At 41.3% G+C, this 18,318-nt stretch overlaps 1 protein-coding gene across 5 annotated transcripts in view; it reads right to left on the reverse strand.

The window, feature by feature from the left end:
• MEIS2 (Meis homeobox 2) overlaps positions 1 to 18,318 on the reverse strand; it is a 176,165-nt gene that overhangs the window by 157,034 nt on the left and 813 nt on the right. For 4 of the 5 annotated variants that reach the window (XM_053944777.1, XM_053944776.1, XM_053944774.1 and 1 more), the window contains exons 1-7: positions 17,597 to 17,871; positions 16,362 to 16,594; positions 14,527 to 14,668; positions 13,957 to 14,007; positions 13,126 to 13,176; positions 12,084 to 12,233; positions 1,818 to 1,932 (exon numbers count right to left, since the gene is read on the reverse strand). In XM_053944777.1, the coding sequence (XP_053800752.1) occupies positions 1,818 to 1,932; positions 12,084 to 12,233; positions 13,126 to 13,176; positions 13,957 to 14,007; positions 14,527 to 14,668; positions 16,362 to 16,594; positions 17,597 to 17,608 (754 nt within the window). In that variant the 5' untranslated portion in view covers positions 17,609 to 17,871. Of the gene's footprint in view, positions 1 to 1,817; positions 1,933 to 12,083; positions 12,234 to 13,125; positions 13,177 to 13,956; positions 14,008 to 14,526; positions 14,669 to 16,361; positions 16,595 to 17,596; positions 17,872 to 18,318 lie in introns of those variants that run through there. The other variant, XM_053944775.1, reaches the window with a different exon arrangement.

Raw genomic sequence — 18,318 nt, forward strand, 5'->3', positions numbered from 1 at the left:
ACAAGGGATCAGAAACTGTGAAATGCATGATCCCTGGATATGTATACGAGCAATTTCTTTATATCAAGCATGACTCAATGAAGGAACATTTTTAATTTCTTGGGGCAGAGTGGCTATACAGGTGTCAGGAAACTTTCTCCCTAGGGATGGAATGAAGATGGCAGACCACTTAAAGGAATCATTTTTAAGCAAGCAAATCATCTGCTACACCAAGCACTTCAGCTACAATATACCACGTAAACATTTGATCAACAGTATCCTGGCCTATGGCCAGCCAATAGACATAACACCATTGTGTTGTTTAGCAGTCAAGCTCTCCCTATCAGCTGTTGAAGCTGTAATGGTTCATGCTGGGTCTTGTACATTTCCAATTTAATCCCATAGCAAAAAATCCTTGTGACTCATTTTGGAGTTGGATCACACCCTATGCCATGGCCGCTTTCTATCAGCAATAAGATTACAAATGTATAAACAATTCTTACAAATAGAAGACAAAACCAAACCACTCTACCAGAAACAAACTCTGCAAGTTCCTAGAACCGCAACAGGTACAGCACCAGATCATCAGGCAGGTGAGGGGAACTAGCTCTGTGCCAAGCAATAGGCCATGTGAGAGACACAAAATCATTTATCTCTTCTGCTGTCTAAGCATGGCAAATGTCATGGAGGGAGGCAGTCTGCAGCATGAGAATAGTCAAAGCAACTCTAGCCCTGAAGGCCCTTTGCCAGTTTTGAGATCCTTCAAGACTAGATGGATATCAGCCCTGTCCATTGCCTCTGCTGGGCACATGGGGAAAAAGACAGGCAAAATACTGCAGATGGAGGAGAAACATCTGATGGTGAGACCATATCATAAAACCTTAAAGAGGTAATGTCTCTCTCACTGGCAGAAGCTTACCATGTTTGCAAAGAAAAACAAGAATGGAGGCTACCTTAAACTCTGGACTAAAAAAAAAAAATCAAAAAAGGAGAAAAAAGAAAAAATCGACTCTTGAGTCAAGATTGAGAATGACAGCTGGCCATCTTTACCCAACATTTAGCACTGAGGGCTTGACTCTTACACCTTCTGGAGTCACTTATTCTTCTAATGAGCACGTGTAAAACACTATCATAACAGAATGACAGCCTTTGACACTCACTCAGCATGGATGCAGATGACCACACATAAGGTGCAATGCAGTAGGAAATAAAACAAAAAACCTTAAAATAATAATCAAACCTCCTGAACCTTGAGAAACTTTCACTGTATATAGATACAAAAGAGGTTTTACAGTTCAGGTGTATCTCTATTTACCATTCAGAATTCAGATTTTCAGAAACAAAAACAAATCTGTACAAGCAAACATTTCAAGAAACATTTTTCTGTCTGATTCAGGGTTTGCTTCTATTTTATATAATTTAGCAGCTTCATAACTTCACATAGAAGTCTCTTTCTCATATAAAACTACAGGTTAAACTCTCCTTCTTTAACCCAACTCAAACAACTGCACCGCAGCTGGAGAGTATGTCTGTCATTATATTTACTTACACCACACAAAAATAAACTGTAGATAACCAAATTTGTAAAAGAATTGGCAGAACGAATCAATTGTTATTGCAAAGCTTGTTTGAAGATTAGATATTTCGCTTTGAAATAATAATAAAATGCAGCTAAGTGGGTTAGGAAAAGGAAATACCATCTCCCTAACTTACAGCTGATTATACTGCAAGTCTGCCACTCCATGTTTACTCTAAGGCAGATGTACTGATATAATGAAAAAAGCTGGAGTTATTTTAGTCATGCCTACTTTGTGGAGGGAAAAAGTTTGACCTTTTACCTTGCTCGCTGCTGTTGTCTCCACTCTGGGAAGCGTGGCCCCCGCTGGAGGGCCCTGGTGTGCCTGCCGAGTGCGTTGAGGTTGCATCATCGTGGTCTCTCCAAGATGAAGGATTCTGGTGTCAGAGTGCCAAGGAATTTTTTCCACGGTTCCCATTCCAATAGCAAATGAAGAACAGAAAGCAAACCGGGAGAAGAGGGGAGGAAGGGGAGGAAAGTATACACATTAGCATTTGTGAAATGTGCCAAACACCTATACTGTTTGCAGTGTAATAATTCTTCAGCAAAGGCAAGCAGAGGAGATACAAAGATTTACTTGTTAAAACACAGGACAGATTTTTTTTTTTTTCTTTTTTAAACTTTCCACAGAGTTTTCTGGATTTAATTGTTTGAATTGTACTGGAAAACAATATTTAAGGACATATAAACAGTAAGCTTAGTTTCTTAAAGAGCTCTACAGGGTAGTGGGGGGGGAGGGGAGGCAGAGGAGGGAAGGGTACCTACCTATATAGTTTATGATACTAGGTGTTCTCATTAGGATCAGGATAGTTTGTATGCAAAATATCTCCCCACACTTTGTTTTTCCAGACTGACTACAGCAGTGTGGAGGGAAACTTTTTCAAGAAGTACAGGAGAACACACACGGGAGAGGAGTGTGTCCTCACTCCCTAACCTCTCTGTCACCCATTTAAATGCTGGAAAACTTCCAACAAAGTCAAAGTTGTGAGAGGAAAAAGCAGGTTTTCTCTGAAAGACATTATATACCAGGAAAGATGCTTCCTCACCCCCAGCTACCACCTTGATATGACACATTTCAAGAGACTTTTCTAGATTTATCACTCTAACAGCTCACTTACAAGAATTGTCAAGAACAACCCCTAGGTGATTATATAAAATCACATGTATAGTGATTTCCATGTAATTCCTTCTGCATTACTATGCATAAAACACTACAAAAGGGAATGCAGAAGACAGACTTACAAAGTTTTCAAAACTTGGCTAAGTAAGAGCTGAACTACTGTACTTAAGTCACATAACTCATGTATACTTTCTAATTTATTGGGCATTGGCTTTCCCGGAGAGAGGAGCTGCTATTTAAAAGGATAAGTGAGGAAAACTTAATGTTACAGTTTAGTGCTACTTTGTTGAGTGTATTCTCCTCCTGTCCTCCTCCCCTTTCCTGATCATTCCCAATACCCTGCTGTTGCTTAAAGGAAAACAGGAATTCTACTGTACAGGAAGAGCTTTATCAGCACCACATGAAGGCAGGCAAGAGATGGAATTTCCTCTGGCAGAAAAGGAGAGCAAGAACACATGAAACAGATCAGAGGAGGGGTTGGACCTGCATTACTTGTCACCTGCATGTGACAACTTAAATCGAGCACATTCTAATAATCCAAAAACAAAACAAACAAAAAATCTCCCCTCAAAAAAAAAAAGAAATTGCTTCTTAGGTTGCTTAGGTTTGATTGTGGTTTAAATCTTCATTTTGAAATAACATTAGACTATTAAAGCATCAGGAGAAGCTGAAAGCAGCAAGTGACAAGTTGGATAAATTCTTTGAGCAGGACTGATTCTGACCTTATCTACATCAATGTGCAGTAGAAGTAAGTTCAACATAATCAACTGATTTACCCATTGTAAAATACAATGTAAGTGTGATTGGGACCAAGTCCCAAAATCTATATTGAAACATCTCAAAGTAATCTTCTAGCACTGATTAGTACCACATGCTGTATAGCAACACAGGATAGAACTGCCAAGTAACGGCTTGCTACAATACCCAGCAACATAAATCTGATGGGCCTGACCTGGATCGCAGCAGAGACAAAGGAAAGAGCCCATGACTTCAAAAGGTTCCCAGTAAAGTCTCAGGTGACCAAAGGGTAAGAAGGATCCAAATCCCCTTCACCTTACAAGGACAGCCCACGTATGTGGTTCCATGACAGGAAGACATGAGCAAAATCAGGAGACAGGTCAGGATCTGAAATTTGCCTAACCTGTCAGCACAGCATGCAGCACAAGAGCACTTACAGCACAAAATCACCAGCCCTTCAAAACCTAGAATACTGGTCTACTTTTCCTCACACAGAACTACAACAGGAAAAAGCTGCAACCAAACAGTGGTATTTTATATTCATTGAGGTTATTGTGTTAATCTTCTCTAATTAATACTGTTATTCCCCACAGTTTCATTAAAAAAAAAAAAAAAAACAAACCAACGAACAGTAAAACAAAACAAGAAAAACAAATAAACCCCCCACATTTTACGATCATTTTTCAGAGTCAGATGGAGAGAAACACAAAAAGAAAGATCTTGAAAGTTGAAGCAGCCCAGGTGTTATTAAAAAGAACAAAAAACTTGAAAATAAGGTTAGCAAAAAGTTCAGATGGAAATAAAAGGCAAAAACTGTGCAAGTTTCTTTACAGCCTGGATTAAAACACAGTTGTGCCTATGAGCTTCTCTTTTTATCTCTGACTTAGGAAGCCACTCAAATAGCTTCAAGCTGAAGGCAAACAGCAGACAGGAGCTCTTCAGCCCTCTGCAGCCTCTTAGCGTCAGCTGTTTGCCGGATGGTAATCAGATAAAGAGCTAGAAGAAATACATGAAAAAGAAAAGAAACAATAGCATAGCATGAGTTTAGCCCTCCAACAGCATCGTGCTGGAACCTTCTTTTAGACATCACAGTAATTGCAACATGTTCACCTAGGCTAAACTTTTCATGGAACACAGTGAGTTATGCTAATTTTGTGTACTGCAGGCTCTCTTGCGCTGGCTGCTGTTGGAGCTCCTTATCACATGTATGAAAGTTACAATAATTAACTGGTAACTGCCCAGCAATGTTTGAAGGCGAATGTCATCCAAAACCTATCATACAATATTTCAAAATCTAGACCAGCCTGTTTCAAAGCTGTAAAAATTTGGAAAGGATCACTGAATGAGACTTCACACAGCTGAAAACACTTGCTGTCTCTACCAGGCTGTGCTGTTCTTGACCTCAGTTTGTAGATCTGGTTTGAGAAAAACACACTGTGTTGATTGAAAATTCAATGTATTTCTTGTGACGCAGTAGCAAGGAGGAAGATATTTGGCAGAGCTTTGTTGGAGGATAGAAAATATAAGGTAAGGTATTTACTAAATACAACAGTCAAACGTTGAAGGAATTTAAAAAGGAGAGAAATAGCTAGACTTTAATATTATAAAAAATGACAAATAATTTTAGGGGTGGAGTTTACAGACTCATAAAAAGGCAGCATTCTTCTGGCTTGGACTAAGATTGTATGATTCAGTGAATTGATCTTTTTCTCCTCTAGACCATTTCCAACCTCACATCCCTCAAAAAAAAAAAAAAATTGGCTAAATGACTAATCATAAGTATTGCGTTTATGCACACCTTCACTAAAAAAAAAAAAAGACCAAATGGCAACTTTAAAGTGTGCTTCATGGGAAAACTTCATTGGTATAGTTGAAGTACCTGAAGAGGTCCTAGTCTAAAGCCCACTAATATTAGTTGCAATTTTTCTGTTAGTTTCAATGAAATTTGTATTGAGTTATCACACTGAAAAAAAAAATTAAACAGAAGGAAACAAAAAAACCAAATATACCAAACATATAGCTTTACATAAATTACACAAACTGCTAGAATGACTTCTCATTTCTTCTTGCAAATTTAGTAATATACTTTGCAGAAACACATTGAAGAGTGTGGATGATATCTGCCAAAACAGAATTGTCTATTTTGTGTACGTGCGCATACTATAAAAATTTCACACATGTATGACCTAAACTAATGCCAGATACCACAGAAAGTGAACAGCACACATGTATCTATTCCCAGTAGTTCTAATAATTGGGAGCCAAATATGGTACTCCTCTTGCTCTTAACTAATTGTGTTAAAGAGCAGTGCTACTAGGAGAAAAGCAGTGAATACTGAGTAGAGCACAATAGAAGGAGATAGAAAATAGATACAAGAAGCTATGTCTCCAGGGGCAGTATTTTCTATTTGCTGGGCTACAGACTCACAGCTGATAATGCAAGTTGTAATTAATATAAAAGCAGGAGACAATATGGGGAAAGCTTGTACTAGCAGGGCCACAGGAGATCACTCCACTGCTATCCACTGTTTCTCATTTACACACATGGCCTTCCCTAGAAAACACAATTTTACCAACGTTTTTTCCCTTGAAAGTAAAAAAAAAAAAAAAAATTATTTAGCACCACCATTGAATTTTGCTCAATCTAGAAAAGAGCAACAGAAAGGACAAAAGGCATACAAAGCCAATCTGACACATTTCTCTTTTGTTGATGCTGAAAATCTGCTGGAAACCATAAGAGTTTTTAACTACTACTGGATTTCTTGAACAGAGATGTTGTAACAGAGAAATTTGATATAGGATAAGCTTCTGACAAATCACAATTCTTACTTTGCATGTCCAAAATATCTGCTGGGCAAACTCTGGCTAGCTTTTTATGAGTGTAGATAGTCCTGCTAGGGCTGATTCTGATCTCATACTGCTTTTTATGGTGATATTAAAGACTCAATTAACCATAAGGAATCTGCTTCTTATTTATATCTGGGAAGTAAAATCAATCAGACCAGCTGATACCCATGTGAGTGAGCTAAGCAGGATTTGACTCATGTATTTTAACTGAAGTTTCAAGTATACACCTCTGACAGGATCAGGCCCCAACATAATTTTATCAGATGAAATTGAAAAAATCATTAATCTTAAAAGAACAAACAAAACCCAACTTGTTTTTATAAAAGAAACCACAATGGCTATAAAGCTTATTGTTTCTAAATGTGGTTGGACTCAAAGGTCTGGTAAATTAATTTTACCAGTTTTTCAGGTGGGTTTTTTTTTTTTTTTCAGTTATTCAGTTTCAGTTATTTTTCAGTTTTACAAAACTGAACTGAACTACTTGATACAGATGGCATTATCTCCCCCAAACACAATCCAAATCCTGCTCACCTTGTTCTTACAAGTAACACATGTAAACACAGGGGAATGACTGATATGACTGATACCCCAAAGATCTGTATCTAGGTACAGCCATATATGAAAATACTATAGACTACACAGGACAGGGAAATCTATTGCATGCATGCACATATATTTCTGTGTGTGTGTCTGTGTCTATGTTTGGTGTGTGTAAAGTCTAGGATGCTATCTCAGAGATCATGTTGAGTGCATTTAATAATAAACTTACTATTTAAAGGAACTTTCAATATGACAAAAAGACATGAACAACTCTAATCTCACATAATATGTATGTTTTTTAAAAAAGACTACTGGTATCACTCAGGTTTATTTTCCAAAAGATGCATACTTAAGATGATTACTTTTTTGTACTAGAGTTACACAACTGAAACAAAAAATAAGGCACAGCAATCTATCAGATATTTTGTATCTATGTACAAGTTTTAATTCTTGTCCCTTGATTTTGCATTTGAAGAAAGCATCAGGAGCAATTTTTGAGTCTCCTAGAACACGGCAGTGTTCTGAAAAGCTGCGTGTTTTGTATTTTCTAATTAAGATTGAAATCAGACATGTAATCCAGTTGTCACCAAGGAACTGAGACTTGAAAAATCAGGGGGATGTTGGGTTTTTTTAATTGTCCTTCTATGTCATTCTGTGTGGCTACACTTCATCTAGACTGATAGACAACTCAAACCAAAAGGGATCACAGTTATCAAATAGATATTGAAAAACCTTATTGGTTCAGTTTGAGAGAACAGAGTTTAAGGTTAAAACACTCAAATTTGAGACTTCAGCTGGTGACAGAAGGGTACCTTGGCCCATCAAAAAGCAGGAATACACAACACTATCTACAGTCTTGGAAAGTCCCTGATGGTCTTTGCCCCTTCAGAAGGCACTACAAAAAAAGAAAGAAAGGGCTTACGGCAATGTTCTAAGTCTTAAGGCACATTCTAAGTTTGACTTATTATTGTTGTAGTTAGCTACTTAGTTTTCCTTCTGACACACTACAGACAGAAAGGGCACCTTTGAGGTCTAATCTGGTGTTTCTCGAAACTCCCACTGAAGTCCACAAAAGTGTGGCATACCTGCAGACTATAGCATCAGGCCCCCAGTTACTTTTTCATTACTCAGTGAAATCTTACCTAAAGATTTAATTACTAAATTATAATAATAATTATAATTATATTACTGGAACTGGTATGTACTACACTATTTTTAGTTTTTCTAATCTGCAAAATGTCAGGAATTTGCACAGACCATTCTTTGAGGAGAAATACTCAAGAAATGTTAAGTTGTCTGGATATCCAAAAGTACAAAATATCTCCTCATGTGAGAGCTGAAAGTTTTAATATTCAGACTAATCTTTCTCTTCTACAGCTAAGATGTTGGATTTCTAATCTGTCAAGTGTCTTTTTTTATAAAAGACATGTATGTATATTTCTGGCTGTTTTAATGACATTTTAGGAATTATGATAATTTAGGAATTATTACCTCTGAGCTACAAAAACATATGAACAAATATCAAAAAAACTGTTCCCACAAAAGCCAGTGGAAGGACAGCTATACATTTCTGTGGGAGAATTACTAGGCTTCAAAAAAGGTTTGTACTAAAGGAAGAATTGTATGACACAAGGTGAGGCCAGCTACAAAAGAAGTGTAATTAAAGTACAAAATGTTACAGTATGTTCAAAAAAAGTTTAAAAATCTCCAAATTTTATAAGCATCATGTTTTTCAAATTTGAATAGCTTGAAATATGAAAAAAAAAAAGATCTGCAGACAATCTCATCAGACATATTAGGCTGAACACAGAATTCAGGATAGGGCCTGGTATGTTTAGTTGAACAATAATAAATTGTCTGTGCTGGGAAATCGAACTTGAACTGCAGCTGCAAAGGTTTTTCTTTCCCTTTTCTTATCTTTTTTTTTCCCCTAACCAATCTGGTTCAGCCAGGGCATAGCTGTAATTACCTTCTTCCCATCTACACCTAATACCTCAGAGCAATAAAAAAAACCGAGGGTGTTAAAAATTCAAACACTAATTATGGGCTGTTATATTTACTAAACACAGCAGAGTAATAACAAAAGTTTCAGCTTCTTGTGGCCAGCACTACACTATTTGATCTGCCTAGTCCCTGGACCCTTTACACTGACTATATTACATAACAGGTAATAGCGCACTAAAATAAAATTCAATAAACACATTTATTACCAAACATGTACAGCACAACAACTTTCAGCTGTCTCCTTTTTTTCAGCACAGGTGTATCTCTGAAGAGTTCATTCCTTTGTTGTTTTTGGGTTTGGTTTCCAATTAAGTTATATATATAAATTGCAGAGCAGTAGATTTTGAAAGGGGAAGCATACAATATTTGAGTACCCCATTTAAAGTGTTATGGTAAATATTGGCTAGTCCTACAGTTCTTTCTGTTTTTTTTCCTTCATGCCTGTTTTAAGGTCTAGAAAAACAATAAAGCTGAGAGCTGCCTTAGTTCCTAGTTCAGCTCTGCCACTACTACCACCCTCACATTCACATGAAACACACACAGGGTAGCTTTACACCACTTAATAACAATAGAGGGGTATGGATTTTTGGGGTGTCAAACAGCTGTCACAAACTGTCACCTCCACAAGAGAAACCCTGGCACACAACAAATTAACCTACACTTCTTTTGGGCTATCATTATTCATAGCCAATCAGTTGAAATGCTCCTAGTATTTCATGTGCAAATAAAACCATGAGGGGAAGACCCGCAGATCAGAATAGTGGGCCAATACATAAAACAGAGGAAACAACATGCTGTCTCTGTCCTTCTGAAGTGGCTCATCATCACCCCTACACCAACTTTCACCAAATGAGATCTAGCCTAAGGGTATGTATTAAATATGCATATCAAGGCAAATGAAAAAAAAAATAAACCTGGAGAGCCAAATTGGACAAATTTGCATGCTTGAACTGCTACATTTTCAGGTAGATGCTCAGAAATTATAGTTAATTTTTTAATAGACTTGCATGTTTATATTAGGCATTTTTTTAAAGCTTTTCATTTTCTATGAATAAAGATCCATTTCTTTCTGCTGGAACATTGTACAGTGCAAATATAAAACATGGTAGTTTGACTAAGCTATAAAAAGGTGTTAAAGTTTTGTCATGAAAACAAACTAATATACAAAAAAAGAAATCCAATAAGGAGACACATTTCCCAAAACGCATGAATAAAATGTAACTATGTGATACAACTCTTCATTTCCCAGTTGGTGTTCTGGTTGCACAAATTATTGCTTCCTTTCAAAACAAATAGCAGGGGGCTAAAGTAAAAATGTTATAGCTCAAATCTCCAGGAAGTAAGAGGCTTTAAATTATAATACCCAATGAAGTGGTAAACCCTAACGGGTGCAAGACAAATGAGTTGTCATATTTATTTGAGTTTGTTTTTGGGGCCACAAAAGCAAGAGGAGATTCTTCTTATGGAAGATAATAGTTACCAAATTATCAAAATGCTAACCCCCTCCACTCCTGTCCTATCATTGTGTGTGAATTTAAATATTATAATGGAGCACTGCAAATTGGCTTGAGCATTTGCCATCTGCCAGAACCCTAAACAGGCTAGTTTATCTAATCTCTTCAATATAAACATAAGCATCCTCCATTTCTACACTTCCACTTGAAACACACTCTTGTAAAGAAACTGTACTGGAGAAGCATGTATTTTTTTTTCTGTTTCTCTAAATTTTACACAGTGACTCACTATCTTTCAGGTTGCCACTCATTTCAATTTCTTTTCTAGTACTCTCCCAGAATACTTATGCCCACGAATTTAAGGTTGTAAAATGCCATTAAACAAATATTTTGGAAATTGTGTCATGCCTCACGGAGTTTATTACCGACATGTGAGTTAGCTGATAAGCAGAGAAACTTTAAGGAAGATCTGCATACTTTTTTTTTCCTCAAAATAGATTTAAAATGTAAAACATAGCACAAACCTTGTCATGCAATGTTTACTGAATACAAATGAGAAAATGAAAGCTAAGGCTTGGATCCAAAAATATTTTCCGTAACTAAGCCACGCCAGAAGGGGGACATTCAGAAGAATTTATTATTATTTTATCTCCCAATTCAGCTTCAGTCCAGGTCTAATGTAATTACTAAATACACACAAAAACAACATGTTTTCAAAGGAAACAAAAGCTCCTAGAAAGCTCATTCTCCCTGGGCTTCCAGCTACTCTTCTTAACACACTGGGAAATAAAGGCAGGCGACTGTGCAGAAAGCATGGTTAACTTCACACCGGGTGTTAAATTAATATTTCAACCGCTAAAATATTAGACTCTATCATTTAGATTATTAGTTCAATTGAATCTAAAACTGTATAAACCCCTTTGCCCTTCAGGGATGCATTCCTATAAATAAAGTGGAATTCACACCCACCCTTTTTAACCAGAGCTATTCCTTCTCTTTTCTGCTGTACCAGCTGCAATCTTTCCCTCCACATCCCAAAGTCTCTCTGCATCTACATCTTTTGAAGGATCAGAGGAGCCACTCCAAAACCCGGAAAAACAAAGGCACTCTCCTTTTCATGCACACCAATGTTCAGTACTACACACATTGCACTAATACACCAACTCCTAAAGTGTTAAAATCAACCGCTAACCTACGGTTACTCAATCATCATTCTCTCCAACTTTCTGTAATACATTGTTAATAATTGCTTCATCAAGGTTACTGTCTTTTATTATGAAGATGCTTCAGGCGTTTGGCAATAAGTCCATATTCTGACAATAAGTTGCTATAAAGCAAAAGCATTGGAAACTCTAATGTGCTAACCCCTTTTTTTAATGTAGTGTAGTATTGCCAATAATTCTCATCACTTGTCATCCCCACGAGAGGGGAGGGGGGAGCAAATCAGCAAACTTTCTTCCTAACTTTCTTGTCTGTGTTTCCTTACATTGATGCATTGATTACAAAGTTGGCAAAGAACAGGAGAAAGCACTGATCCCCACATCAAACCAACAGTTTGCTAGCTCTCCAAGCCACCCAGACTAGGAAACTTTACAAACCATTGCAAACTCGATGCTTTACAGATGAAAACTGAAGGAGCCTTTTGCATTTCTACAACTTTGCAACGTGAAAGGGAAGAAAGTTTGAAGATGGGATTCAAGCTTGCAGGAGGTTAAGCTAGTAATAATACTAACAGACAACAGCAGCAAAGCAAGGAAATCCAGAACAGGTCCTCTAAGCAGGTTAAAAACTTTAAAAGTATCATAAAGAAAACAGAAGGACTTACATGATCAGCTAAATTTGTGGAAGATCCTGAGAGTTCTTCATGGTCTGATTTGGAGCTGCCATCCCTTTCATCAATAACGAGGTCTATTGGCATTTTTCCTTTCAAACAACTAATGTACCGATGGCAGAAATTATCACACAATTCATGAACCTGAAAAGAATAACAAGAATAATAGAATCAATAATGGCTAAATATCGTATTTCAGCACTTTTTTTTTTTTTTTTTGTAACAAGTTCAACCCTCTGATCTACTCCACAAGTAACTCTAATTAAGGGGGACAATAGTTGAAGGCAAGGAAACAATAGAGAAATTGTTGCAGCACATATTATTCTCTAGAGACTTGCTGCAGCAACAAGTTAGAGAGAGAGAGAGAGATAGTGGGCTCAGACTTGAGTGCTGAAGAAAATCGGATTTGGTGATAACATCGGAACACTGGGAGCTGGACCCAGGTGGTATCTCCGGAGCATACACAACCCAGACAGGTACAACTAGTCACTCGGGACGGGATCAGTTTAAACCGGGGCTAAAAAAAGGTCTAAATGGCCGGGAGCAGTAAAATGAAGCTACTTGCTGAGGTTGTGGGAAGAGCCATTCTTGTCCCAGGGCACAGCCCCTGCCCACGCCTCGCAGGGGCCCCTGCCTCTTCCAAACATTTAGTCCTTGCTTGGGGTTAATATGCCTGCCAGAGCCGGAGAGGAGAACGAGTGGTTTCATTTCTTTTTGTTAAACTTAATATTTCTGATTGGGAAAAAGAGCTTCTACTGAGGAAAGGGGTAAGAAGGATGAAAGGGGTTTAATATTTAATATTAGTAAATATTGAAATTACACACACACAAAAAGGCAAGAAAAAATGGTCTGGGCATGTCTGTCGGGTGTCACATGCTCTGATGGCACAGGTTACAGTGTCACAATGCATTACCCCTATCTTCTCTGGCCATGTTTACAAGTCAGACCAAACAGTCAGGAGGAAGGGAGCCGGGGGAGGGCGAGGGGAGAGGGGGCAGGGAATGGCGTGCCCCCAGCCCACCTCCGTGGCTCTTACCTTTTCTAATTCCAAAAGATGAAACCTTAGTACTTGTATTGCTTGGATCATCTGCAAGAAAGTTTTGAGCAAGGGGTTACGTGGGAGACAGGAGCACGGGGGCTGGGCAGAGCCGCGAGCCGGAGTGGGAAAGGGGGAGAAGGGGATTGTCAGGGCGCGCGGTCATTATACAGGATTTTAGCTCATTGGTCACGCTTTAACAATTTTGATCAACTTTAACCTAAACACTTGATTTTTATCATATTTATTCCAGGAGCGGCGATTAGCGCTTTATTACCGCGATCTTGGAGTAAACCTCTTCCTCTCCTCGTTCCCCTCTCAGCATCCCCGGCCCTTATCCCTGAGGGTTCGCACAGAAGTCAAACACACGCTCCCACCCCCACCCCCGCCCGCAGGAGAAAGGGGGCTGAATGTGTGTTTGAATAGTTTGGCATCTTCTTTACAAGCGGATTTAGGCACTTTGAATATTGAAATCGTTCACATTAGCAAAAGAATTACATTAGAAATCTCCAGCTCTCTCTTCTTAAGCAGTTACTTCCTTCACTTTTAGCTTCCCGTGGCTTTCAAACTCAGCTTTGCAATGCACTGGGGCTTGAGACTTTGCTCTGACCGGCTCTAAGAATAAAGCTCTTTGAAGCCCCTTGACGGCAACTTGCCGACCGGCCGGCGCCCCGCTCCCATGCCGGCGCAGCCCGGTGCCCGGCCCGGCAGCCGCTGCCCCGCCGCACCGCTCGGCCCGGTCCCGGGGCGGAGGAGGGCGCTTGCCGGCAGCGGGCGGAGGGATCGGGAAGGGCGAGAGGGGGGTGCGGTGGAAGAGGGAGCTGGCCTTACCAAATTGTCCAACTCTGGATTTGAAGAAAAAAGTGGTTTTTCGGCGCGGACCTGCAAGAAGAAGGGAAAGCGGCATGAACTACAGCTCCTGTCTTGACCCCCGTAACCGGATCGCCCGAAAGGGGAAAATCCCTTTGACAAAACCGGCCGGTACCAAAATCTGGCTGAACGCCCTGGGTCACCGAGCTGTGGAGAGGAGCCCGCTCCGCTCCTGCCGGTCCGGCACTGAGCCGGCCGCCGGTCCCACGGGAGCCTTCTCCTTTGGGTCCCCTGCCTGCTTCCCCTCCCTCTCCCTCTGCCTCCAAAACTCGGCCACAGCTACCTTTCCCTATCACTAATGCAGGAGGGCAAGGCCCGGGAGCCCCAGCCCGGCAGCGTGGAGGGGCAGCCGGCAGGGGGTGGAGGTCAGGGCCAGCCGGGACACCAGGGCGCACCCCCGCCCCGCCGGGGAGGGGGCGCCGGGGGGGAAAGGGAGGCTGCCCCTGCCAGCACCCGGCCGTGTGGGTCGAGGCGCTGAGGAGGCGGCGGGAGCGCTGGTGTGGGTCGGGGGCGGGGGGAGAGGTGCCGGACCTGTTTAGCGAAGACGGCGATGTCCTCGTTGAAGGAGTCGGAGGAGCAGACGTCCCCGCCGGCCACGCCGGGCTCCCGGGGCGTGCAGGTCGCCAGCTCGCACTTCTCAAAGACAAGAGCTAAGAGGGGGAACAACGGGTGCCTACCGGGCGGTGGCACACAAAGAGAGGGGAGGGGGTGGGGGAGAGGGGGAAAGAAGAGCTATAATCAACAAGTTTTTTTTTGGTTTTTTTTTTTGTTTTTTTTTTTTTTTTTTTTAAATGCACGGTACGGACACACACACGGACACACGGACACAACCACACTCTGCAGTTTCGCACTAATGCCCCGGGCAGAGCAGTGGAGAACCAGACTTTGAAATAAAAATACTGGTTTTGGTGGTGAGCTGGCCGTTGTTGTTTTGGTTGTTTGGATTTTTTTTTTTTTTTAAATTTTGAAATTGCAATGCCCGAACCACATTCCCTGTGCAGTCCTCACCGACGAGGACAAAAGTGACCTCTCTAAAAGCACAAGGCACCGAACGTGCTCAGCAGCAGCTCAACTGAGAATGCTGCACTTTTGCCACAGCTTAAAATACCGCAAAACCTGGAAGATCCCATCCCTACCCTCCAGCTATGACCTAAAACGAGAGTACAGCTAAGCAAACTGCAAACTACTTAATACGTAATTTTATTTTTCAAGGGGCCTACTAACAAAAATGTGGTGAAGTTTCCTGGCTTAGGAAGCACACCCAAGTAAAATACCATCTGTCCAGATAAGTGAGCAGGGGAGGGGGTGGAGGAAGGGAGCACTTCGCGAAATATTTTCCCATAGTTGGTGTAGTCAGAAAAAAAATTATCTGCGTGCTAAGTAGTAAGCATGCATTTGTTTCTTTTCCCCTTTGGTGTCTGATCAAGGCCCTACACTTTGTCATAGATGTTACTAGCTCTCCTTTTAGGATCAGTTAGTATTTTTTCCAAAAGGCACTGAAGGGAATCGGTGTCATTCCCTCTAAGCAAAGCCCTGGTGCAGGCTTGAGTTTTGCTGGGTATGGGTTTCTTTTTCCTCATGTTCTTTCTTTCTTAAACAGAAAATTCAGCTCATTGCCCCCAATGTATTTATGTCTTCTGTCTCTGGGAAGAGCTGTTTGCAAGAAGTGAATCCCTTTTATTCTTACTACCTTCCGCGATGTGAATAGCTCTTTATTTACGAAGTTGGAAGAGTGGTATTATGGCACAGAGAAGAACAGCAGAACAACACTTCTCCAACTAAAATCCAGAGTAATGAGAGTCTCTAACTCCTAAGTGGGGCCTTCCCAACAAAATAAAATTAAAAAAAAAAAAAAAAAAAACACGGGTAAGAAAATACCCGCCCCCCCCCCCCAAAAAAAAAAAAACCGAAAAAAAAACCCCACGCACAAAAGCGAAAAAACCGAATAAATAAAAAAAGAAAAATTGAAGGACAAGGCAACACTACCTCTCTCCGACCCAGCCTCTCTCCCCAAGAGGTCTGTTTTCCAGCACCCATTTCCCGTGGGTGCTGGCATCTCAGCCGAGTCAGGCTGGGATCGCCCTCGTCCCGAAATCGCCCTCGTCCCGAGATCGCCGGCCACGGCAGTGCCACCACGCGGGTCCCCCTCCTGAGCGGGTTGCTGCGGACTGCCCTGCTGCCGTCTTCCCTCCGGACTCTCCGGGTTCCCCCCGCCCCACTCCGCTCTGGGGCCCGGCTGGCCGCTGCCGCCGCGGCCCCGCGGGAGCTCCCGCTGCCCGCCCCGCTCCTGCTCCTGCCCCGGCCGCTCGGCGGGCACCAGCGCTGCGGAGCCGGGCCCTGGCGCCGGGCGACCCGGCGGCACCTACCCGTAGATCGCATCCTTGTCCCGCTTCAGAGCGTCGTTGACAGCGGAGCCCATGCTGGCCGGCATGACATTGGGGTGCGGGGCGTGGGCGCCGTAGTGCTGTCCGGCGTGGAGCGGCGGCCCATGGTTGAGGTGGTGCACCGGGGGGATCGGCCGGGGGGCGTGGGGGTCCCCGTACATGGACGCCGGCACCCCTACTCCGTCCATCCCGCCGTAGTGGGGCAGCTCATCGTACTGTCAAAAAGCGGGCCGGAAGAGAAGAAAGAAAAAGAAAGAGGAGAAGAGAGGGGGGAATAAAAAAAACAAACAAACAACAACAAAAGTCAGAAGAGAGTAAAGCACCCGGACAGACACAAACAGAGCAAAACAAAACAAGAACAGCCACAACAGAGAGAGAAATGCTCAAAATGAAGTCAGCTGGGACAGGGAGCAGGGGCTGGAGGGGCTGAAGGAGGAGTGGGGGTGTGAGAAGAGGTAAAAGGGGAAAGTGTGTTTGCCTATCTGCGTATGTGAGGGAAGATGGTCCTCTTCGGCACAGGCAGGAGAAACCCTAACAAGGAAACAGGGATGAAAAGGAAGGAAACGGAGGAGAGAAACTAGAGTTACTCTGCATTTGAAAAGAAGAAAAAAAAATAAACAAGTAGAATCGCAACCAACTAGATAAATAAATCAACACTAGAAAGGAGAGAGGAAAGGTAGGGTGTATCGGAAGGAGGAGAGGAAGGGGGTAGATAAAGGGGGAAATAATCTGAAAGTTACCAGAAACATTATTTAGTGGCAATTCCCCTTGTCCTTGTCACAGCCAAAGACAAAAAAAAAAAAAAAAAAAAAAAGAAGAAAAGCAGCTATATGTGTATACATATATATACATTCGTATATACACAGACACACATAAGTATTTCTTAGTCTTTGAGTCTTTGCTAGGCAGCAGCAGTAGCGGCGGCGGCAGCAGCAGCAGCAAGCTTTCCCCTGTGAAACCCGTGCTACTGAGCAGGCAGAGAGCAGGGAATTCGCGCTGCTGGGGAAAAAGCTAGAGAGGAAAAAAGCGTGGAACAATTGCAGAGAGACACACACACAGAGACACTCATGCACACACACAAAAAGCCAGCGAATAATTTTTGCTGCTATTTTTTAATAGTGGCCGCCATCATCATCAGCAACAGAGGAGAGCAAATCGGACAGGCCCCTCTTAAGAGAGGATTTATATATAGGTAAGTGTTGGAGATTTAAACCTACCCTTTGCGCCATCAGTCTGCGCTCCAATAAACTCCTGGATGTGTCGTATATTTAATATCCCAGTCCAGCAAAGAAAGTGATTTAGAGTGAAGAAGATTCCTTTTTTTTTTTTTTTGCAACCCACTTATAGACTTGTCCTATCCTCCAATATGGGTAAATAATAGTAATAACAACAACAATAACAACAACAATATATAAAAAACAGTCAAGAACCACGATGAGTTTCTGTGTTTTCTTCTTTTTTTCTGTCTCTTTCTCTTTCCTTTTTCTGTCTCTCTTTTTCCTTTTTTCTTTCTCTACGCAAAAAAAAAAAAAAAAAAAAAAAAAAAAAAAAAAAAAAAAAAAAAAAAATTGTCAAGCCCCCAAACTGAAGGTTACGATCGGCCCGTCAGCAACCCACATGTAACCAAACTGTCGTGTCTCATGGCTTTTTGCCACTCCAGCTGTCAATCAAAGCCAGGGAATGTCAAGGTAGTGAATGAATGATGGTTGATGATGATGAAGAAGAGAGGAGGAATCTTTTTAACCCCGGTTTCTTCTTCCAGTAACTCCGTGCTCGGGTTTTGCCTTTTAGGATCGCTTATAGGGTTGTTGGTTTTGGTTTTGTTTTGTTTTTTTCAAAGTACTGTGAAGGGGGGTGGGGAAAGATGCGAAGAAAAATTGAATAGTTTGCAAAGCCCGGACTTCCCCCTCTCTCCTTTTTTTTTTTTTTTTTTTTTTCC

The sequence above is a fragment of the Vidua chalybeata genome, chromosome 6, assembly GCF_026979565.1.
Source record: "Vidua chalybeata isolate OUT-0048 chromosome 6, bVidCha1 merged haplotype, whole genome shotgun sequence".
NCBI classification, from domain to species: Eukaryota; Metazoa; Chordata; class Aves; order Passeriformes; family Viduidae; genus Vidua; species Vidua chalybeata.